Source organism: Heliconius melpomene, chromosome 6 (assembly GCF_056956725.1).
Source record: "Heliconius melpomene rosina isolate 202511_hmr_F chromosome 6, ASM5695672v1, whole genome shotgun sequence".
NCBI classification, from domain to species: domain Eukaryota; kingdom Metazoa; phylum Arthropoda; class Insecta; order Lepidoptera; family Nymphalidae; genus Heliconius; species Heliconius melpomene.
The window spans coordinates 9,819,472-9,845,042 of record NC_140394.1 but is presented as its reverse complement, the minus strand read 5'-3'; the positions used below and the strand labels follow the sequence as shown (position 1 = coordinate 9,845,042).

The 25,571-nt window shown below is 32.8% G+C and overlaps 1 protein-coding gene across 3 annotated transcripts in view; it reads right to left on the bottom strand.

Annotated features, from left to right (window-relative positions):
* Positions 1-1,428: 1,428 nt before the first annotated feature.
* Positions 1,429-25,571, bottom strand: part of LOC146538407 (angiotensin-converting enzyme-like) — a 40,987-nt gene continuing 16,844 nt past the window's right edge. Inside the window, exons 1-12 of one of the 3 annotated variants that reach the window (XM_085186790.1) lie at positions 23,950-24,081; positions 8,515-8,736; positions 6,847-7,102; positions 6,432-6,575; positions 5,222-5,413; positions 4,616-4,883; positions 4,184-4,308; positions 3,304-3,431; positions 2,879-3,093; positions 2,476-2,616; positions 1,911-2,086; positions 1,429-1,537 (exon numbers count right to left, since the gene is read on the bottom strand). In XM_085186790.1, the coding sequence (XP_085042916.1) occupies positions 1,485-1,537; positions 1,911-2,086; positions 2,476-2,616; positions 2,879-3,093; positions 3,304-3,431; positions 4,184-4,308; positions 4,616-4,883; positions 5,222-5,413; positions 6,432-6,575; positions 6,847-7,102; positions 8,515-8,733 (1,917 nt within the window). In that variant the 5' untranslated portion in view covers positions 8,734-8,736; positions 23,950-24,081 and the 3' untranslated portion in view covers positions 1,429-1,484. Of the gene's footprint in view, positions 1,538-1,910; positions 2,087-2,475; positions 2,617-2,878; positions 3,094-3,303; positions 3,432-4,007; positions 4,133-4,183; positions 4,309-4,615; positions 4,884-5,221; positions 5,414-6,431; positions 6,576-6,846; positions 7,103-8,514; positions 8,737-23,949; positions 24,082-25,571 lie in introns of those variants that run through there. The other 2 variants (XM_085186788.1, XM_085186789.1) reach the window with 2 other exon arrangements.

Here is a 25,571-nt window from a genome sequence, read left to right as displayed (position 1 = left end):
TATCTGTATACAATTGATCTTTTAAGATCTTTTTGCTTAAGGCAACAGCATCCATTGGTTTTTTTAATATATTTGTAGTGTAAAAAAATATTATATTCGTCGTATCGCAGTGAAACAAACGTGTGAATGTAAACGCAGCGGTTCGATTCCTACTCGAAGAAATGAATTATTACTTATAAATATTTCTTCGCTTCGCATTTTAGTGACCTTATTAGAGACCTACGTTATTAATAAATATTTCTATAACCAGGATTTTGAATATAACTATTGTGCTTTATTATACGTAGCTTTGTACAGTAATATCTGTATATTTGCTTACTCTTCTTAAATTTCATCTTTTCTAAGTATTTGCCTAGAATGTTTGTGATAACAACTCATAAAATTAAGTAATCAGATTTTATCTTACCATATATATTGACTATCTAAATCTCAATGATGAAGCAATTTTTTTAATTTCAGGCATAACTATATAGCTATCTTATATAACTATCCTGTATACATTCCACATAGTAGGAACGCAAAGGTAACATAGTGTCGAGAGACTCCGTTCTCCACGGCAGTTTCTTTTGCCACTAAACAATCAATTATTCAAATATCCAAAAACCATTAGGCCGTCGTGACAGAGAGACGATTGTGGATTCGATTCTTACTCAAAGAAGACAACACACAATAGGCAAACATAATTTAAATAAATGTCCATTTTACTGTAATAAACAAATTAGAGCATTATGTACTGTAAAGATAGCCGTAATAAATATTTTATATTTTTATTATTTTATCATTTATACTATAAAGATGTCTGTGTAATAATAGCTTATTGCTAAAATATTATTTCAGAGTTGTATTGCATTGCATATAATATAATCATTGAAAATGTATTTATCTGTAGCGCATATGACAGCATTAAATGAAAAGGTTGTAGGTTCAATTCCCAGTCAGGGGAATCGAGTATGTTCATTTTTGTTTTCCGGTAAGACAAAGTGCGGCGTTAAGATCCGCCGCTCAATATCAAATTTGTCGAATTATTGTGGAAATGAAGAATGGACTGCTTTGTATTCTATTCAGTCTTATATAACAGGGACGGACCTTAAACAATTTTGTTCATTTTGATTTTGAAAACAGAAACAATTATATGTAAAAATCATAATAAATTAGAATTTAATTATTCATGGTCTTTTTGAATAATAATAATCACTATAAAGCATTAAAAAAATTATAACTGTACCAATGTTTGTAGGTACGATTAATAATTAATTAGCTTCACGCTATATCCCACACACAACAGAGTACACAGAGGGAATCAGGGAACCTAGTGTTAAATCACTCCATTCCCCACTTTCTACCGAATTCTGGAGGCATCGCGTGTTGCGTGTTGACGATTAATTATTAAATATTAAAAATAAATTTATAAGATAAAATAAATAACACCATATTATAAAACAACGTTTAATGAATACTGTTTACAATTAGCCTACTAAGTACTGTCACGAGCTCTGCGCCGCCTCCAACGCTGCCTTTTGTTCTGCACTACAATATTCTGAAATATATGAAATTAAATATTAATTACAAATTAAATATAATTATTATAAGTATTTAAAGTTTCAATTTTATTTTGACGAAGTGTTCTGGGTTCGATTTAGTTTTTTTTTAACTCAACGAATTTCCTGTATTTAATAGAGTAGAAGAGGCTAGTTAAAGCACTTTACTGCTTTCACTAACTATCACCCCGTGCTTTACCTACTTACATTTATATGTAAATTTGATATTTTTTTATGGCAGAAAAAAAGACAACTTGCACTGTTTGCTCATTGCAGGATACCTAAAGACTACTTTCTGCCTAACCTTCAATTTATTTTTTTTAAACTTAACGACACTGACAATAAATTAAAAAAAAAAAACACAAAACTCACGTATATTACTACTCTCCCATCCAACAAACTCGCCAGTCCGTTGATTCTCCGCCTTCAACCAGTCGTGCAGAGGCCTGAAGTACTCGAGAAGGCCGTCAGCGGACATCGCGCGCTGCCCCGTTAAAGCCTCCATCGCATCCGCCCAGGGACGGGATGAACCCATTTTTAACATGTTACTGTGAAAAAAAATATAGTATTCTTTATTTTTCTAAAATATAGCCTTTATCTATAAGTAGGCCATCTGACATGTACAATAAGGCACTACGGTGGTTATCTCTATAAAACCCCGTGATACGATACGAGGTACAACTGGCTCCAACGCTGGTGTAGTGTCAATTGTCCCAATGGTAACCACCATCAAAAGCCCCTAGTAGATTATATATTTTTTTATAGAATAAAATACATAACACATATTTTTTTTAATTCAAACCAATAGTATTGTAATTTGGTGCAATAAACAATCTTATATAGTTCCTGAGTAATATTGGTTAGCATGTTCAATTAAATAAACTTTTCAGCTTTATAATATTAGTGTGGATACAAAATAAACATAAAAAAAACTCACCCAAGAGCATTACCAGCGATCGCGCTCTGATATATATCGCAGTCCACGAGTTTCTTCGACTGGTCGTTGGGCGCGTACTCGCCGGCCAGGGCGCAGAGAGCACGGTGGAATTGGAACTGGACGATGAATGATACATAGTATCTGGAAAATTAATAATATTATCATTACTTAAGTTTTCCAATATCATAAAGTATCAGATTTATTGTAGAAAAATAGTACAGAAGATAATCACAGTGTATGTGAGTGTTGTCTGTTAATCAAAATTTCATAAAATTTTGTACTATCACAATTCAATATAGGAATAAAAGAAATAAATCTTAAAACATTTTTTTAAATATCGGTAATCTCGATCCACACTTAAATGTTAAAATTTAGCTATAAAACATACTAATATACCACTCACCTAGCATATTCCACATCAGCAGCGACATGGTACTTGGCTGCAGCATCAAAATCTCTCTCATCTCTTGGCGCTGGTGGTTCAACACCTTGTAAATGTTCTCTTAGACGCCAGAAATGGCAGTTCATGTCGTCTGAATGTATGCTACCACGGAATACACCGTATCGGAATAAGTCTAGCGTGTAAGCGAATGGTAGAAACACGATTTTGTCTATGCCCTGTAATAAGGAAATAATTGTTTATTAATATAATAGCTTTATAATCATGTAGATAATTTTTAAAAAGTACTAGAAATTTATTGATTTCATAAATATTGTTATACTACATGTGTGATTGTAACTTAAACTAAATTATTAAATATAGTCCAAATATAGTCCATGACTAAATACAGTCAAGATAAAATAAGATGAGAATCAATTAATACAAACCATTTTATAAAGCTGATTTAATTCGGTCTGCTCGTCCTCCGCGTCTCCGCTGATGAGACCAACTCTACGCAAGTGCTTCGGTGATGATACTGACAAAGCGATAGTGTCACCTACTGCCTCATGGAAACCTGAAGAAGTTATGAAAATTGATACATTAATATGAAATACATACAAATTTAAAAAACATAATACATTAGTGTTAAGATCACATAAATAGTTCATAGGATCATATATAAGTTTTACACACAATTGTTATAAAATTAAACGAAACAATATTTTAAGTTATCTTCGAAATGAGATGTTCGATTACGCCAATAACCAATATTTTCATATGACCAAAAAGTTACAATTTTAATGATTTCTATGTATGAAAACAAATTGATTCTTCATTTTCACGTACTATGAAATAATACACTAAAAATATAAAATTGTCAACTATTTCAATATTAAGTAGACATTTTTATACATGTGATTTTTAATTAATGAATAATATTGATAAATTTACAATCATCGTTTTTTAATCCCACCCAGTATAATAATCACCAATTTTTAATCTTGTGGAACTATGCATATCTTTTTAGTATATGAGTCTATTTAATGCTTATTACAAGTTGTATATTTTACAGTTTTTGTTAGAATATCTATATTAAGAATAATCCAAATATAACTAACATTAATCCCAAACGTTTATTAACAAAAATCACCTGGATTCGCACCACCGCGAAAAACAGTAGGCAAATTCCTATACTGCAAATAATATTGGACGTGTCCCATCTCATGATGAACTACCCTCAGTCTTTCCATATCCACTGTGGTACACATTTTGATCCTGTCGGAATAACATAACAGGGAGTAAGTCCCGGGATCAATATTACCTCACCTGGATTGGCTCCATCACGAAACACGACAGGCTGGTGTTTATATTGTAAGAAGTACTGTATATGACCCATTTCGTGATGCGTCGTTTGGAAATATTCGTAATCTATTGTTGTGCATTGCTTGATCCTTTTTAAAGCCAGACATGGAAATGAGAATTTGGAAAATAAACGTTATAAGCAATTTCTGATGGTGTTTAACTAGTTTTAAACGATGCAACACAAAAAAATCAAGAATCCTACAAAATAATACAGAAAATAATAATTGGTTCGTTGTGCTTGTTTATTCTTTACAAAAAACAAAATTAAATATTGTATGATTCAACTTATAAATTAAAATTCAAATTCAAATCTTAAAGACACTTAAAAACACTTCACTCATTAAAATTCTAGACTTCTAGAACTACTTCTACTACAATACTAATATCCACACTTACCTGAAATCCTCTCCATCATAGAAGTCCCAAGCCGACGCGTGACAAACAATCTCCCTATCGTTAGGCTTTTCTATTATAGAATTTTGCCAGAACTTCTCCGGCATTGCAGTTAAATTGAGGGATCTAAAGAATTCATCTGACATTTGGAACATTTTTAATGCTGTATAATTTTGTTCTTTCATAGCTTTGGTTATGTCTATTTCTTTCTTGTCGGGGTAGGGGCGGGTGAATGATTCTATGTTGTTCCACGTTTGAGCCCACATGTTACCTGAAATTTTAAATAAATAATTTAAGTAATAATATGAAAATATCAATACACAATAAATATATATCTAAATATCTGAATATCTTTTTTTAAATATGTTGTATTTAAGGTTGAATCAACGCATCTCGGATAAATTTTAATAGAGTAAGTGATTTTTAACAAAGTAATAGTGTGGTTTTTTTTAAATTACTTTGCTTTTAAATACAGCAAAAATATTTTACAGTTGTTTTTACGTTTATTATTAGCACCTTATCTAACTTTTACTATCAATTCAAAAAAGGTTAAAATCTTAGCAATATATTAAATTAAAAAGAAAAATCATAAATAAAAAAGTTAATTACCCAACAAATGCGCAGGAATGGGTCCTCTGGCAGACACTACATTCTCACCATACTTGTCCCTCAATCGTTTTCTCACGTACGCGTGTAGTTGCTGGTACAAGGGTTTCACGTCCTCCCATAGCTTTGCCAATTGTTCTTCAAAATCTGATACTTCATATTCAGATTGCCACCATTCTGCTACATCCTTGAATCCTATTTTTTTAAAATTGATGTTAAAAATATTAATAATAGTTATTTTAACGCTACGTCCCGCACATACCAGGGTAGATACAGGTAATGTGTGAACCTAGTTAAGACACTTCTTTCTCATTAAGACACTTAGTTTCTTTATGACACTTAGAACCTACGATGGTGTCTTTTAAAAGCAACATCGAAAAACTTTCTTATCGAATACCTATCAATACGATATCAGTTGGACACTTTCTCCTATATTATCTTGTTTCTATTGAAGTAAATATATTATAAAAAGTGATGCTCTTAGGATTTTTTTTAATATTGTATATTAAATCAACAAACCCTAAGAATTAAAGTTACTTGGCTTCACAATTATCACTAGACCTGGATTCATAATTTGTGAGACAATTTTCTAAGAAATTGGATTTAATTTTTTTAATCCTAATTGGGGGATAAATTACAATTATAATAGCTTTTCACAATCTGGAAGAAGTCCACCACAAATCGCAGTGTATTTTTTCTCTGCCTATACTGTACATACTACATATACGAAACTATATATAGGTTTCCTATAGAAAGAAAAGCTAAACAATCTGTTTGCTTAAATACTACTATTTCACATTACGTTAATAGTTTCGATGTAAAAAACAGAAGTAGTTATACTTAACCACGTAGTTTAATAATATAAGCTAGTTATTTGTAAATATTTATCTATATATATAAAATCGAAAGGTCATTCACTCATCACGAAATCTCAGAAACTACAAGTGCTAGGAATCTCAAATTTTGCATAGGAGTTACTTATAGGACGTAGGTGCTCGCTAAGACGGGAATTTGCAATATTCGACTTCTAAGGGGTGTTTTTGGGGTCGAAAGTTTGTATGAAACTTCGTTACTACAAATGCTAGGAGTCTCAAATTTTGCATAGACGTCACTAGGACGTAGTCATGGAGACAGAAATTAATAATAACATAGTTCACGCGGGCGAAACCGCGAGCGGGCCGCTAGTAGATATATATTATTAACAATTCCTTACCATTAAGCTTAGCTGCCTCGTTATCTAAGTCTACGTACTTAGTGAAGTTCTCTCGCGCTTTGGCACCGGCCGCCTTGTGCCACTCCAACCAAGTGTGTTTTAGCTCTTCCGGATCCTGGCTTTTGGCGAAAATTTCAGTTATATCTGAAAATTATAATAGTTTTTTTTTTAAATTATATATTTACTTTTATGTCAAAAAAAGTATGCGAGGATAGTCGTGGTGACTGTAAGCGTGGCGTGTTGGGGTTCGATTCCTACTCCTAGGGAATGAAATATTTCATATTTTCATTTCTTCGCTACCACCACTCAACAATCGATGCTTCCAGACTTCGGCGATAAGTGGGTGGAACCAGGTGGAACTATGTTCCCAGGGCTCCCTCAGCCAAAAGAAAATGGTTTTAAAATATTTAATTACCTGGTTCCAACGCTAAATCGCATTTAGTAGCGTTCTTATAGTCACAAATTTTCGAAGTGGCATAGTTGGATTCCATTCCAGACACACACTGCATTAACATTTTATATTTGTCATCAGGTAAAGCGGCAACTCCTAATTGGCTGTACTTTTTGAACATTCGCCGTAAAGAAAAATCTTGGAAATCTTGCCATTTGTACATTTTCGTTTCTTCCCATGCTTGTTTTTCTTGTTTTGATAATTCTAGCTGGACTTGTATCTGGAAAAAGTTAACATAGTGTTTTAATTTTACGTATATTCGTTAGAAAAAATATATAATATATATACACTAAAGAAATTTTCATTACATTATTAAAGCAATTAAAAAGAGTTTCTTTTATCATAAATATAATAAGCAGAGTACTTTAGATAAAATATTAATTGCAATTATCAATTCACGTAGGTATTTTTAAGTACTCTTCAGAAAGTTGACTACTTTAAGCTTTAACTTTAAGCCATATTTTATGTTTATGCTTAACACGAGTACCTTACGTAGTTACGAGTAACTTTAATTAAATACTTCTTTCCCCCAAGAAGTATTCGAACCCACGTCACATTCGACCATCCCTTTCTTATTATTGGAAAGAATATCTTAAGAGTGGTAAAATTTAATTATATTAACAACCCGCGTGGGAGACGTCGATGGAGGATCGAACCCATCACTGTTCCCTGCTGTATTTCAAAGACTATAATTAAAAAAATGGATTTAATTGGATAATTCTGTTAATGGAATTAATAAATACCCTATTACTTACTTAAAATGCCTACATTATAATAATAACAATCTAACAATTGTAATCGCTGTGATAATAATTCAATATGATTGCCAGCCCTTTTATAGTTGGACTGTAAGTTCTAAATACTATAATTAAATATTTATATCGTGATATTATGGTTTACAACGATACCAGTGTTTGGAGATTATTTAATTTATATATAAATCTTGAGGGCATTGGGAAGCAGGGAAGAAAGGTGGACAAGAATGTGACTGTAACGCGACCTTTGTGGGTTCTAATCCCACTCGGGGTAATGTATTATTCTTTATTACGCAATGCCTCGAAAATTCGGCAGAAGATAGGTAAAGAATTTTCCCAACACTATGTTCTACGCTACTCATTACACAATCTCTCGAAAATTGGACATAAAGTGAGCATCCGAGTGTCTCAACTCTCTCTCCTTCTTCTATCTACCGTGCTAAGCGAGAAAAGCGTAAAGCTGTTTTATTTAGAAACACAATGACATTTATTACTCGCTTATCACTTAAGACGTCAAATGTCTAGTCTGTAATCTATGATGGGCACTTGGCCTCTTCCCACTTAAGTGATATCTTTGCGACATTTGGCTTCATTTCATAGAAATGTTTGTTATCTTAAAGATTTTCGTCATCACAATATTATTATTGAGAAATGAATTGCAGATATTAAATTATAGATAATTTCTTCTTGTTTCCACACCGGAAAATATTTTTTTTTCTTAGTTTTCTTTTCTAGAGAAAGCAGCGTTAGGTTCTGCCAAGTTTTACAAATCTCTAAAATGGGCTGCAAAGCCAAGCCAAGTTAGTTACCCACTAAATACTAAATCTTCCTAGTTATTTACGAATCTGAAACACAAAACATAAAACACTCCACATACCCGTTTCTCCTCATTCTCCTCTGTTATATTCGACGTGTATGCCCATTCGGCAAGACTTGCCCTATTCTTCCTTTGTCCAGCCGTTTTGTCCAAATGCAGAATGTATTCTCTGCCTTCTTGTTCTAACGCCTCCAAGTCGGGGTCCCTCCCTTGAGTAGCCACTACGAAAACGGCTACTATGGCCGCGACTAGAGCCGCGCCTCCGCCTATCTTCAACATCGTCTGGAAATTATATTTATTTAAATAAATATTTAATAAATAAAATAAATAATAAATTTTAAAAAATATTTTTTTAGGTATATACTGTAAAGATGACAATATGAAAATAAGAATATTAGGGCAAAGATAGCTACTTCAGTGTCCATTAAGCGTAGATAACACATGTTTTTTAAATATATACACTATAAAGAATAACTTAAATAATATAGAAATAAATATAATAAGCATATAAGAATATACAGAATCATAAAATATTATATACCTATTACAAAAAGCAATGAATCCTAAAATAATATCAAAATCTTAATAATTTAATATGACATAATTGTCAAGTTCATTTAGTAAATAAAAAAGTTTGTATATTTATTATATATAAAGTAAATATGCATATGTATGATATTCTGACAACATTTTAGGTATAATATTCTTTTTTTAAAATTTTACAATAGGTAGAAGGATCCAGGTAGCACGTCTCAAAAGTTTCACAGAAAGACATTGAAATTGAAAACGGAATGCTTAACTCAGGGTTCCCCCTACCTATCCTGCTTTATTAGGGGAACGAACTGGAGTTACAAAAAAAACGATATTTCTTCAGTGATCTTTGCATTCCATACTTTTTTCTAATTTCATACTTCTCCCGCATATAACAGAGCAGAGAGAACCTACCGTTCACTCCGCCCTTGAAGCAGCAAAAACTTATGTTTTAACTAACCTATGGTTTACTAAGTTTATGTTTAAGTGAAACAAAATAACAATCCCATGCACAGTCGACGGTGTGCGTCGAGCCGCAACGATGATACAAGGTCTAAGTCAGCTTTGCTTTGCGAACATTTGTTTACATATATGTAAGTATGTATGTATGTATGTAAATATCGAGGCCGTCTACAATCGTGCTACTGAAAATGCGACGGTTGGGTTCGATTTCTACTTGGGGTAATAACATATTAGGTATTTTAATTTCCTCGCTCGTTGTGTTAACGAGGCAAAAAGCGGCGTTAAGTTCAGTCAGCAAGTTAGGTGGAAAATGAACAACGAAATGTCTTAACGCTAGGTTCCCTCTACCTACTCTGCTATGTATGGGATACAGCATGAACCTAAAAAAATGTACACCACGTACGTATGTGAACCAAATTATATACCATTTGTATACATTTTATTAAAGCTTTGAGTATTTAGTGAAACAGAAAAACATAGTGTTTCGACACTCTCTTTCCGCTAATTTTGAAAATATTGGACGTAGATTGAGAGAAAGTAACACCTCTCCTTTTCCGAGAGTGAGAAAATAGAAATATTGAACACATAGGTATCACATACAATCTAACACTACTGTACTGCGTCACTGTCGTTAAACCTCGTAATAAAGCAATAATTCAACACCACGTTATATTAAACGACAGGCGTAGAAAAATATATTTTCTAAGAAGCAAGCCTAATCGATTTTCACGTTACGGATTATTTGTGAATAACAGCCGAGCAAGTGCGAGCCGGACTCGTTTAACGAGAGTTCCGTACTAATTTCAGGTGTAGGTCAACGGGAAATAAAAATGACAACGGAGCGCTATCATCAATTTCCTTACATAGGTCCTCCGGAGGAACCTGTCTCCAGTAAATCGCCACTGTGTTTTCAAAGGTCAACCGAAGGTCCCCCTACCTCTCTTACCACTCACATTTTCTTCATATTTTTTTAATCATTCTTTCATCATTCGTTTATAGCTCGACGTGACCAAGCCACCTCATCACGTCCTTCGTCACTCTGTCCGTGACATCCTCACTAGTACATGCCATTCTGTGTTTCTCTCAGATTCGTTCAACTAAGCTGACTCCGTAAAAACGTGCAACTATGCTAACGTTTGGCATCTCATCAATGCAGCTAAGCCAACGTTGTATCTTTCGTCTCTATGAAGTATTTTGCTAGCAAAGAAATTAAAATAATAAATATTTCCGCGAGTGAGAATCGAACCCGCAACTTGTGTCTACAATCACACTTGCGACAGGACTGGCCTCACAATACAATGTAGATTATAATGTGTTATTTAAATGTAACGATGTTTTAGACTCTACACACCAGAGCGAAGAAATGAAAACATAAATTTAATTAAATATTTAATTTTCTCGTCGTAATCGAATGGTGATTAAATCCACAACCAGTAATTTACAGTCACACACTTATGCCCGTGCATCTCCCCCCCACCCCTATTTTTTTGTTTATATAATATAACTTTATTAAAAAAAACTTTTGGTAATGCAACAAAGTTTACAATTCGAAGAAATCGTCTTTAAAAATGTATATGACGCGAATAAATATGACATTTATTGATCTACGTCATAGCTGTCCGTTACTAATGCCTATAACAATCTTAATATCACATACCTACAATACCGTTCAAAATCTCATATTTGAAGTTATTTCTCTAATATAATAACATTCAAATACATAGAAATAGGTTAATATTGGAGGAAACCTTTCTTTTTCACCATATTTTTTACATCCTAGTGTTAAGACACTCTATTTCCCTCTTTAATCAAAATATCTCTCTAACAATCAATGAACAAGAGCTGAAGAGAAACAACTACAATTTAAATAAAATCATTCTTCCAGTAAAAATCAAATTCACAATCATCACCTTTACAATCACACGCTCACCACTCTCCCAAAAGGCCTCAGAAATCTTACATAAATTATTTTCTCACGCTATATCTAAAGGTTTTGCTTTTTGCATTTTAATTAAAGGGTAAGGAACCTAGTACTAAAGTAGTCGTATAGCAAAATTATCTATTGCAGAACCGGTCTCCAGGTGGAGGTGGACGGTATGCGATGTCGATGTCCTGTTGAGCTTCCACCATTTTATTTTTATAATACACCTTTGCAAGCTGTCATAAAAGTTCAAGTGTTTTTACAGCAAGCTATAATATTAAACTTTTATGGTATATATATTTGTAAAAATATGATTATTAGTGTATGAATATGTATATTTTTAGATGGTTATATATTTAAGTATTGAGAAAGATATGTTTTTAAAGTAATATCTGTTATTACTTAAGAATAATATTTTTTATTAGGGATACGTTTTTTTTTTTTTTTGCGTATGTTGATATCAATAACAGCGAATATAAATTAGATTTTATACATTTTTTTATACATTTTTTAACCCACGTTTCATATATGTAAATTGGTACATTAAAAATATGATAGGTATTTGGTATATGCAAATATGATTAAGTTAAAAATATCTTATAACATAAAAATCGTTATTGACTGGCATTTATCTTGCTGTACTTACTTAATAAGTGTTACTTAAAATTTTGTCTTATTCGGCTTAATATCCTTAGACTTATTTTTCACATGTTATGTGTGGAGTCTACGGAGCTAAACCGTGCGCCTTGTCTTTTTTACAGAGCGAATGAGAATGTTTATTAATTCTACCTACTTAGATCTTTAAAAAGACTAAAAAAGTCTTATCTTCCAATATTCACAAGCCTTAGATGGACCGCGCGGCGCCGCACTTTCGTCAATGGAACCTTGGAACGCAACCCATCATAAGTTTGAGTCATCACACTATGATGAAATCAGTTAAGAATTTATTTGCACTCTTCGAATTCCATATTTTTAATTAATAAATAGTTTTATATTTAATTTTAACATCTTATAAATGTTAACTGCCCGGAAATTTAGGTCTAACTTTTTCAAGACATTCCTGGTAAAGTGCATTGATGTATCAAATTGAAGGTAGTGGTAACAAAAAAGTCTCGTCTGTACTATTTTTTGTTGGCTATGCTAACTCATATTTCAGTTTGTGCACATAACTGGCAATACTAAACGTGTTTAGTGAGAAATGGTCATATTAAAGTTCAGAGACCTTATCTATACTAATATAATAAAGCTGAAGAGTTTGTTTGTTTGTTTGTTTGTTTGTTTGTTTGTTTGTTTGTTTGAACGCTAAGATCTCTGGATCTACTGGTCCGATTTACATTGTTTTTGTTTTGTATGAAAGCTGCATTCTTCAGAAGTGCTATAGGCTATATAACATTACATTACACATATATACTAATATATTAAAATACTTTCAAATTTGACATGCAATTTATTCTGCCATGTTAATAACAACCGTCGTTGCTAAGCAACGGTTTGCAAAGTTTCTTTGTTGTTTTAAGAAAACGTCACCCAAAATGAACTTATATTTTGATATTCATCCTTATGAAAATAAATATAAGAGTCACTTTTAGCATTTTATCTAGATGATTGAAATTATAGTTTACTGTATTACATTCTATTCTAATATATAATTATGGAGATGTCACTGATTCGAAATGACCTAGCCTTCAGGCGGCATAGTATGACTGACGCGAATGGGCAGACATTGACGGATTTACAAAATTTTCATACATTTTCGAACTATTGTTAATTTTTATGTAATTATTTTGCTGTTTGTAATTAATTTAAGCTACACTTTAGTTCTCTTCTTCTTTTCTTGGTGTGGTGTAAAGTTTAGTCCTGCGCGACATTGCCCACTACTTTTGATTTAATGTTATCTATACTATTGAAAAGACATTTATGTTCAAACACAGTTATATTAAAAATTTATAATCGAAAGTTATTTCATCATCAAGGACGTTTAATGAAGATAATCTTCGGCTTTTAAAGCATATAATTTGGACGTATACTTTTTGAAAATGTAAAATCAAAATAATTCAACGCTGTTTACGGCCGCCACTCTTTCGCTTTATTATATTAGTATAGATTAGATTTTATTCCTATTCGCTAATCCATAATTAATGATTTGTACACTACTCTTCGTCGTCGTTGGTATTATTGTTATTATGTTTCGTTTGGTAAAAATAAAACTAATAATTAATTTGTTGGTGGTTGATTTCTGATTTGGTCAGAATAAGAGAAACATAAGTTATAGGTGATATATAGATTAATATAATTATATACTTATTTTTCTAAGTTAGATTTCGATCTTACAGTGTCGCTATTTTTTTTTTATTTGTGTAAATATAGTATTCAATGAATGAGATTGATCTGTTAAGATTTTATATTATTTTTATTTTTATATTAATATATTAAAATAGATAGTAACCTATAATTATATTTGTTGTAACTTTTACCATTTCAATTATTAAACAAGTTGATTAGTTGATATTTAAATGTATAGATTATAATATATCGTAAATTCAATATAGTAAAAGTGCCGTTTCGCGCATAATTAAATAATAAAGAATATAATAATTTAAAAGATTTTGTGCAATACGTTTGTATTTTTGTTTGATCAATAATAATTTCACAAATACTTATTTGAAAATAATAATAATAATATCGTCTTTTTTATACTTTTAACAGTATAATAAAGTCTTTTTTAATGTTAAGTTTTTTTTTAATAAAACCTTTGTTTATATTTTTCATATTTGACAGTTGTCTTCATTTGTCGTATTTTTATTCATTCGTTTAATACGTGTAGATTTTTTGGACTTTTGCTAAAAAGTTATATATAATCTTTCACAATATTATAATAAATAAATAGGTTGTGTAGTTCGCGATGCCTAGAAGGAAATCTCACCTTTCTCGGCATTCTGCCACAGCGAAACGTCTAAAGCTCATTCGAAGCAATGAAAGCGAAGATGAACGTTCCCAACGTTTAGCTGATCAGAATGCACGGACTTCTAATAACCGAACTCAAGAGACGAGCATTGAATACTCCCAACGTTTGGCTGATCAGAATGCACGGACTTCTAATAACCGAACTCAAGAGACGAGCGTTGAATACTCCCAACGATTGGCTGATCAGAATGCACGGACTTCTAATAACCGAACTCAAGAGACGAGCGTTGAATACTCCCAACGTTTGGCTGATCAGAATGCACGGACTTCTAATAACCGAACTCAAGAGACGAGCGTTGAATACTCCAAACGTTTGGCTGATCAGAATGCACGGACTTCTAACAACCGAGCTCAAGAGACGAGCGTTGAATACTCCAAACGTTTGGCTGATCAGAATGCACGGACTTCTAATAACCGATCTCAAGAAACGAGCGTTGAATACTCCCAACGTTTGGCTGATCAGAATTCACGAGCTGTTAATAACCGAGCTCAAGAGACGAGCGTTGAATACTCCCAACGTTTGGCTGATCAGAATGCACGGACTTCTAATAACCGCGGACAAGAGACTAGCGTTGAGCGCTCCCGACGTTTGGCTGAACAAGATACGAGGACGTCTAATAATCGTGCCCGAGAGTCAAGCGTTAACCGATCTGAACGTCTCAATAGCCAAAACGCAAGAACTACTGCAAGGCGTGCTCAAGAAACATGCGCTGAACGTTCGCAGCGTTTGATAAATCAAAACACACGAGCTGCAGCTACGAGATTACATAGGCAAACTAATCTGTTAAATGCAGCCTTCGCCTACGACTCTAATCTTAATTATTGTACACTAGACGATGTTAAAATTGGTAGAATGAATCATCTTTGCAACAATTGTCAAGCACAGAAATGGAAAACTGAAGCGCTTGGTTTATGTTGCAGCAACGGTAAAGTAGATATTCCTAAAATTCCGGAACCGACACCAGTTTTGAAAGAATTATTATTAGGTAGTCATCCACGTTCAAAACATTTTTTAAGTCATACAAGGCATTACAATACTCTATTCCAAATGACTTCATTTGGTGCGACAGAAATTCGTGAGGGAAATTTTATGCCAACCTTTAAAATACAAGGACAGGTTTACCACTTGATAGGAAACTTACTTCCTGCTGAAGGTGAGAAATCTGAGTTTTTGCAAATATATTTCGTTTCACTAGCTGATCAGCTATCTTTGCGTTCTAATATTAATCCAAATTTGCGAACTGATCTCATTAATCCTTTGCAAAAAGAGCTACACGATTATAATAGTTATATTCAAAGTTTTAAGTATAATCTTGAAAACAGACCACTACAGGACTTGAAATTAATTATTCATGCTGATTTAAAACCTCCTAATGAACACAGAGGTCGCTACAACGCACCAACTGTAGACGAAGTCGCTATTCTCTTAGTCGACGAGGATAAAGGTCCACGAGACATCGTGTTAAGTACCAGAGATGGTCATCTTCAGAGAGTTTCTGAGTTACACAGAGCATATGACCCGCTGCAATATCCTCTGATGTTTCCTCGAGGAAATAACGGTTACTGTGTCAATATTCAACAACAAAATGTTGCTGCAAGATCCAAAACAGTATCATGTATGCAATTTTATGCTTTTAGGCTAATGGTGAGAGCAAATGATATAAACAGCTTACATTATTTTAGAGGGCTGTTGAACCAATACTGTGTAGATATGGCGGCAAAAATGATTAAAGAGAGGCTTGATTTTATTAGAAAGAATCAAAAAAAATTGAGAGCTGAAGAATATATACATTTACGAGACGCAGTAGTAAATGATCAAAGTATCAATGCTTCCCACATTGGTCAGATTATTATATTGCCGTCTTCATTCACAGGATCTCCACGATACATGAATGAAAAAAGTCAAGATGCTATGACATACGTCAGAAAATTTGGCGGGCCAGATCTTTTCATCACTTTCACTTGCAATCCAGAGTGGGCAGAAATAAAAAATGAGTTATTTCCCGATCAAAAACCGCAAGATAGACATGATATAGTTTCTAGGGTATTTCATTTGAAACTCAAAATTATGATTAACCTTTTAACAAAAAAAAATATTTTTGGATCAAGTAAGGCATTTGTTTACAGCGTTGAATGGCAGAAAAGAGGACTACCTCATGCACATATTCTGTTATGGCTAACAAATAAAATTCCATCAGATTCTATAGACGACATTATAAGGGCTGAAATACCCGACAAGGAGCAGGACCCTGAACTTCACAACATTGTGGTAAAAAACATGGTCCATGGCCCTTGCGGCTCCCATAATCCAATGTCACCATGCATGATAGAAAATATTTGTTCCAAAAAATTTCCGAGGAGGTTACTTATTGATACACAAACTGGTGATGATGGTTATCCTAATTATAGACGAAGAGCTCCAGATTGTGGAGGAAATACATGTGTACTCAAAGTAAAAGGAACTGAAATGGAAATAGACAATAGATGGGTTGTGCCTTATAATCCAGTTTTATTGCGAATTTTTAATTCACACATTAACGTAGAATTTTGCCACTCAGTTAAAGCCATAAAATATATATGCAAGTATATTCATAAGGGTTGTGACCAAGCTACGTTCACAGTGCAAAGCAAGAACGAGGTCGAAAAATATATTAATGGTCGCTACCTTAGCTCCTCCGAAGCTGTTTGGAGAATCTTTCAGTTTCCTATCCACGAGCGCTACCCGGCAGTAATTCATTTGGCTGTCCATTTGCAGAACGGCCAAAGAATATATTTCAATGAAGAAAACTTTCAAGATCGCGTCATTAACCCTCCTGTATCGACTCTTAATGCCTTTTTCGAACTCTGTAGAAATGATGATTTCGCTAAAACATTGCTATATAATGAAGTACCTCAATATTATATTTGGGAATGTAATAAATTTTCTAGACGAAAACGCGGGCAAGATGTAGATGGGTTCCCTGGAATTAAAAAAGATTCGGCTTTAGGCCGTGTTTACAATGTTCATCCAGCACAAACGGAATGTTTTTACTTAAGAATGCTATTGATGAACGTTCGAGGACCAACTTCTTTCCGAAATCTTAGAACTGTAAACGGTATTACTATGGCCACGTACCAAAGCGCTTGCAAAGAACTAGGATTATTAGAAGGAGATGAACATTGGGAAAATACTCTTTCAGATGCTGCTGTTTCTGAATCAGCCGCTAAATTAAGAGAGTTATTTGCTATTATATTAATATTTTGTCAGCCATCTGAACCACTGAAATTATGGAGAAAAAATTGTAATCGTTTATGTGAGGATATAATAAATAGAGTTCGTAATGAAAATCACGACCACCTTTTGCGTTGCACTAAAGAAATACACAATGAAGGCCTGATATTGATTGAAAATAAAATTTATGAAATGTCCGAAAAATCTCTTAAAGACTTTGGTCTTCCTTCCCCGATTCGTAATAATTCAAATAATGTAGAACCTCAGGAAGAAATTTTACGGAAATCATATGACATCAATGATTTACATAATTTTATTTCTAATAATATTTCCAAGTTAGTACCTGATCAGGTATTTACTTATAATTCAGTTGTAAAGAGTGTTTTGGCTGAGAAAGGCAAAATATTTTTTTTAGATGCTTCAGGTGGCACGGGAAAAACCTTTGTGACCAATTTAATATTAGCCAAAGTTAGGGCACAGGGTAAAATCGCCATAGCCGTTGCGTCATCAGGTATTGCAGCAACATTATTGAGAGATGGAAGAACTGCTCACTCTACGTTTAAGTTGCCCCTTAATGTTTCACTTGATAGAGATAATGTGTGCTCCATTCGAAAAAATGGTCCTTTGGGCAAAGTGCTGCAAGATGCGAGCCTCATAGTATGGGATGAGTGCACTATGACTCATAGAGCTCACGTTGAGGCTTTAGATAGGACGCTTAAGGATCTACGAAATTCAAATAAAGCTATGGGTGGAGTCACTATGATGTTTTCCGGTGACTTTAGACAAACATTGCCTGTAATAGTTAGGGGAACTAGAGCAGATATTATCAAGTCATGTTTGAAGTCATCCCCGTTATGGAAATCTATAGATATTCTAAAACTTTCAACTAACATGAGGAGTTATCACGGTGGAGGCACCTCAGATTTTGAAAACAAACTCTTATTAATCGGGGAAGGGAAAGTACCTGAATCAGACGACAAAAAAATTTCCTTAGATAAAGACCTTGGTAGAATTGTAACAAATATTGAAGACCTGATATTAAAAGTGTACCCAAATGTAGCCAATATACACCAACAAAATCATCAATGGATGTGTGAGAGGGCAATTTTAGCTGCGAAAAATTCAAACGTTGATGCTATCAATGAAAAAATTATAGCTAAATTACCAGGTGACAGCATCAATTATGTTTCCATTGATGCTGTTGTGGATCAAGAAGATGCGATTCATTACCCCCAAGAATTTTTAAATTCTTTGAATCCGTGCGGGCTACCTCCCCATTTACTAAAATTGAAAATCGGCACGCCCATAATTTTGTTACGGAATCTACACCCGCCAAGTTTATGCAACGGCACTAGATTACAAGTGAAATTTCTGCGAAGTAATGTCATAGGGGCCGTAATTTTGACTGGACCAGCCATTGGTCAAACAGTGCTGATTCCACGAATTCCCATGGTTCCAACAGATTTGCCTTTTAGTTTTAAAAGGATACAATTTCCAGTTAGAACATCATTTGCCGTCACAATCAATAAAGCGCAGGGACAAACTTTCAAGCATATTGGGATTGATTTAAGGGAATGCTGTTTTGCTCACGGGCAATTATATGTTGCTTTATCTAGATCCGGGTGCGGTGAAAACCAATATATTTTGATGCCTGAAGAAAATAAAACAAAAAATATTGTATATACAGAAATATTGTAATATAATACTGTAAATAATAAAAAAATATTGTATATACAGAAATATTGTAATATAATAGCTTTAACTCATTTTAAATTTTTTTCTTTTATTTTGACCCGAGATCTCATTTTATTTTTTTTTTTCTTTTATTAAAACAACAAAGGTTCTGGTATTTGAAAGAAACGAAGAGAGGACGGAACGCAATGTCCGTGTGATTGGTAAGATATTAGAACGAGTGAATGAGGTGGTATACTTGAGGAGTATGTTCAGTAGAGATGGAAGATACAGGGTTAACGGAGCCTTAGCTGCATTGATGAGACGGTGAAACGTCAGCACAGCTGCACATTTGGCCGTACACAATGCAGTGTTGGTACCGATGTTGTTATACGGCAGCGAAACGTGGGTATTACAGAAGAAGAATGAGAGAAAGATGAATCCCGTGGAGATGCGATCTCTTTATAGGATATGCGGAGTCAGTTTAGCTGATCGAATCCGCAATGAAGAGATACACAGAATGGCAGATACTAACGAGGAAGCGACGGTGAAAATGAAGAAGAACATGTTCAGCTGGTTTGGGCACGTTGAACGAATGAGTGAAGAAAGAATAGCAAAAAAACTTATGATGGAAAAGTGAGTGGTAAGAAAGGTAAGGGAAGACCTCGGTTTACCTTAAAAAACACAGTATCAAATATACTGGAGGAAGGTCACGTAAAAAGCATGGGGACCCCCTGAAGGGCATGTATGAAGAGGTTGATGACAGTGGACGAGGCGAAAGAGGTATGTAGAGATCGTAGCATTTGGCGCTCCGTTCTCTCTGACCACCCCGCTACGGATAAAGCGTGAAGTTAAGTTATTTTGACCCGAACGAAGTCGGGATGGGCCGCTAGTGTTTCATATTTTTTTGTTATCTTGTCTATACAAAATTAAAAAATAAAACGTAAATCTTTATTTTTGTTATAAACTTTAGCTTAATATCTTCACGGAAGCTTGAACTTAATGTACAGACAGATGGACAGACAGAAATTAAAGTTATCCTATAAGGGTTCTCTTTTTTCCTGTTGAGATACGAAACTGACATTGCTATGTGCGGCATACAGCATACCACGCAGAGTAAACATACTGTTAAAACACTATGTTCTTCAACTTATTACGACATCGTTTATCATTAAATTCATTGTTTATAAATTCAACTCCTTACGTGATCGATCAAATAAAATCAATTCATGCCCCCTACTTAGAATCGAACCCACGATCGTCGCGTTTACTATGTGACGTTGTGTCACTGCACGAACACAGATGGTTTTAACTTTTTTTTCCATATTCCATACAACGAAATGTTATTAGTATAGTAAATCTATAAAAAGATCGATATATAAAGTTTGATTTAAACAACGGTCAACGGTCTCAATAATTTGGAGCTGCAAGTCAGGAAACTTTTTATTAAAAGATTTTTTTTTAATTATTATTATTATCCTTTTGTTATAAAAAAAAATATGTTTAAGCAAGCGATGCCGCGTTAAAGTCATAAAATAAATTAATCAACTAATATATGTCATGGTTAAAGCAATAAAAAATAATTAATTATAAATAAAAGATGATTTCTCTTTTACTATAATAAAAACATTATGGAAACAGATTCCATTTCCGTGTTAAAATACCGACGAATAACTTACATTTGCTTGTAAATCATGGTTTTGTTATTATATTTTTTAGCTTCACGATGTAACCTATACATATCAGAGTAGGCAGTGAGAACCTGGGAACCTAGTGTTAAAACACTCCCTCCCATTAAAATAATTCCGTTCCTCACTTTCTACCAAATACTCGAGGAAATGCACGTTAAGTGCCGGTACTTGGCATATGAATTATTATTTATTAAAAAAAATATTTCTTTGCTACACTCAATGTGTGGAACGAAGTGTTTATCACCAGATTTACTCTGCCAACCCTGCCATGCGGGAAAAAGCGTGAAACTGTCGATTACAATATCGATAAGGAAAATACGTCAATGGCATTTACTATAATTTACGTTTTTATTGCTTTTTTTCTTTGAAATAGGTAGGTAAGTTGAAAATGTTGTTTTAAAATATCAAAAAATCTGATAGCAACACGGAAACCATAACTAAAAGCAATTATATGACAATTTGAAGAATCTTATCTATTTCTTGCGAACATTTGCGTATTTATCTACATACTTCAATGTTTTAAATGTCTAGAGCTAGACAATGAAGAAACTTATGAGTTGAAACAACGATAAAATAATATATAATTTTAAATTCACTGATGTTTCAGTATCTTTAAATTAAATAACTCAAAATTAAGAATATTTATTTTTAAGAAATAATTCTAAGGAATTTCTTTTATGCAATCTCAAGATACAGACGGACGGACAGATTAAATATTGAAATTAAAGAAATCTACTTTAAAGTATAAAAAACATATATCTAGGTAATTATAATAATACTAAGCAAATTCGGCACGTCTGTCCTCATTTAACATTTTCTGCTTACACCTTGTAACTTGTAAGTATTGCGACGGATGTTCTTTTTTGTTTCTTTGTTTTTCTTTGTTTCTTTTACGTAGAAAATATTGGAATATTATGTTTCTTAGTATAGAAGTTTCATATTTTTTTTTTACTCTATATTAGGATTTGTTGAATGTTTGTTTACCGCCGCTGTTTTTTTAACACACTAAATATTTAAAATGTCAGGGAAAAAAATAGTTAGTGACAAAACATTACGTTTTACACTTTCCGTCGAACTTGTACCTTAATACCAGGTACGAAGGTAGAAATAGGAAGCAGAGGAAGGAGAAAATATTAATAAATAATAATTCACATTCCCTTGAGTGAGAATCGAACCCAAAACTCCGAATTACAGTATATATGGTCTCATCTCATTTAAATTTAAATAAAATAATTTACTTAGAACTTCAATTCTATAAAAAGCTCACATTTATATCTATTTATACAACTTCATATACATAAAACGACATTGACATGATCCTGGAACCTTGACTTTAAGTACAGCAAGTGCTCTGACCTAGACATTCTTACTAGATGTAGGATTATCAGCTTTTAATATCTTCTAAATGTTTTTTTTACTCAAAATTTTTTTTTTTCGCATTCCATTAAAGACATTATAGATATAACGTCACTATGTTTTAGTAGTGTGTAGTAGTGCAGTGGTAAAAAAAAAACGTAGGTTTATTCCAATTCCTGTATAATAAGGGTGAAAAGAGTAGTGCCAAGATATTCCATTCTTCGCTTTAGTAAATGGAAATACGAATATATTAACATTAAAGTAAAATTTATTATTTTATTAGATAAGTTTTTCAAAATAACACCTAAACTATTCAAAGCAAGCAAAAACAAGCAAAATGTGCAAAAGAGAGCGTTGTATCACTAAGTTCTCTTGAACATCCGAAATACGAATATTAATATAATCGCATTGCATATAAATTGGAATAGGCCATTAACTAAAATGTGATCGTCGTGGTCCAGCGGGTATCACTGGGAGCGCGACAGTTGCAGCTATGAGTTCGATTCCCACTCAGGGGAACGAATTGTTTTGAATTCTCTGGTACAAGCAAAGCGCGGCATTGAATCCCACCACTCAATACGCAATGATTCGAAAACTGTGTTAAAAGTGAAGACTAGAGTGTCTTAACATTATGTTCTCTCTGCCTCACCTGCTACTGCGAGATACAGGTGAAGCTAATATTATAAAATATACTGTAAATTACAATTGACGGATATTAGTAGATAATACAAATAACGGTATTGCGTGATGATTGAACTTATAATATGTCAAAGTTCAAAATACACATTCTGATATACGAGTACATAGGTATCTATCTAAATATTTATAAATTTTAATATAACAATAATATTTTTTGGGATTCCGAGCCCAAAGGAATCCTATTACTAAGACTGTCTATCCGTCTGTCATCAGGCTCTATCTCATAAACAGGAAAAGATACACAGTTGATCGCAGATAATGTATTTCTGTTGTCGTTGTAACAATAAATACTAATAAACAGAATACAATAAGTATTTAAAGGGGGAAGCCCCTTAAACCAAACGTGATTTTTTATCGTTTTTATAGATATTGCGGAAGTCCGCCTCGAACCTGCCCGATGATTTATATATATTGGCCTCTATACTCTATGAGGCCTCTTAGAGGTCTTTGTAGCACAGTGAGACGTCTGCCTTTAAGCCCTATAGGTTATAAGCACGAATGACATTCGCGATAGCGAGGATAAACACGGCGTTGAGTTACACCTCTTAACACGCAATGTCTTAATAAATAATTGGTTGAAAAGTAAAGAACTGTCTTAATATTAGGTTAACCCGCTTAACCTGCAATGCGGGAAAAAACGTGAAACTGCTTATTTAACTATTTGCATTGTACGACCAATCCATGTCTAATTTCAAATCAATTTCAATAAGAAAAATAATTATTTCTTTCATCAAAATCCTAGTTAATTATTATTATTTATTACTTTCCATATAAATAATATATATTTTTTCACTGCATTTTTAATAGAAATCACAATACAGTACGTCACAAATAATACGATGTTTACTTCAATACACGTTCAAAATAGACACAAGAGAAAGTTCTTTAAAAAAACTTGATAATTATTTTTTTACTTTAAACCTAAAGAATTTAACTTATTTATTTACTATTAATAAATAATTATTAAAAATAAACTTATTTAAACTTACCGTTATTTCACTATATATTTAATTAAACTTTTCAATCGAAATCGTGTGTTTTTTTATTATAAAGTGACACAGCCAGTCGCCGCCTTCATCGGCCGGCCGATGACTGAACGCAGCCTCGTCCACTTATACAATATAGTGTACATATGCATTATCGTTATTTTCATATAAATTATTATAAAATGCATGTATTTATTTTATACTTAAGACTATAAAATTACAGTTAGTACCAATAAATGTAATAAATAGCCTTTAAATGATGTTGCCTTTAAGGCTATTTAGTACATTTAGAGTTTTAGTCTATATATTTGTTTTTTTATGTAAAATTGTCTTTTAAATACATATTTTTATAAGCATTTGAGTTCTAATTTGAACCTTAAATAGGCAGTACATTATTACGAAGATAACTCTATAATTTTATAAAATTTTATAAGCTATATACAAAACCAAAATATACACAAAAAAATCAAATATTATTTTACATATATTTAATTATCACATTCTAATTTAAATTATTATTTATATATATTTTTTAATTCCGTTGCCCCCGTTTGATACAAAAATTATATCTTCAAAAATAACTATTTAAAATAATTTTTCATAAAAAAAAGGTACTACAATAATTTAAACATGGTCACCCTAATCACACATGTTCAAGTATAGTAAGCGAACAAACAAACAGCTTTTAACACTAATTTACTATTTTAAACCTTATTTTATTTCAACAAAAGGTACAATTTTAAATGACTTTCAAAATATTTATAACGGGTATAAGATTAGGCAGGTATTCGTATTTTAAATCGATTTATTCATTTTTGCATTGTAAATAATTATAATGAACAGTATAAATACAAGTAAAAAGGTATGCTTTGGTATGTTGATAATTGCGTGGCGATCGCAGTATCTCAACACTATGTTCTCTCTGCCTTCCAATCTATCGTAATTACAAATATACTAATAAGTGAGAATCGAATCCACAACAGTCACGCTTACTTTCAGACGGTGTGTCGATGCGCAACGACTACCTCGAAAAATAGAATTGTAATTAATTATATCCATAGATATTATTGATATTAAGTTATAATATTTATTCAAAATTAAAAATATTCTTTATCCACAGACATTCACATGCATTTTTGAATTGACGAATGAAAATAATACTACCATCGGCTCAGAAGGCAGTTCTGCTGAGAAATGCCAAAAATTTACTTACTTTTTTCAATATAAAAGTTGAAATTTAACTAAAAAAATACTTGTTTTTCACGCTGTATCCCGCAGATAGACAGAGGGAGCCACTGCGCATATAAACTCATTTTACCTCAACACCAGAGGGAAGAAAATGAAAATTTTAAATATTTTATTTCCTCGAGTGGGCATCGAACCCACAACATGTCACGTTGTCACTCGCACGCTTGTCCCCTGCGCCACGACTTGCCTCGCATACTTTTGTAATTTAGATATATTTAAAAAAAACCACAATCAAATCCAAGTAAGTAATAATCCGTGAGATTCTGTTATAATTAGCTTTCTATTATATCGTACAGCTAATGGAGAAACCCTTTACATTGCATTTATTATTATACACGTGGAGCTGGTCATACGCGACGATTTACTTAAAGGTACAA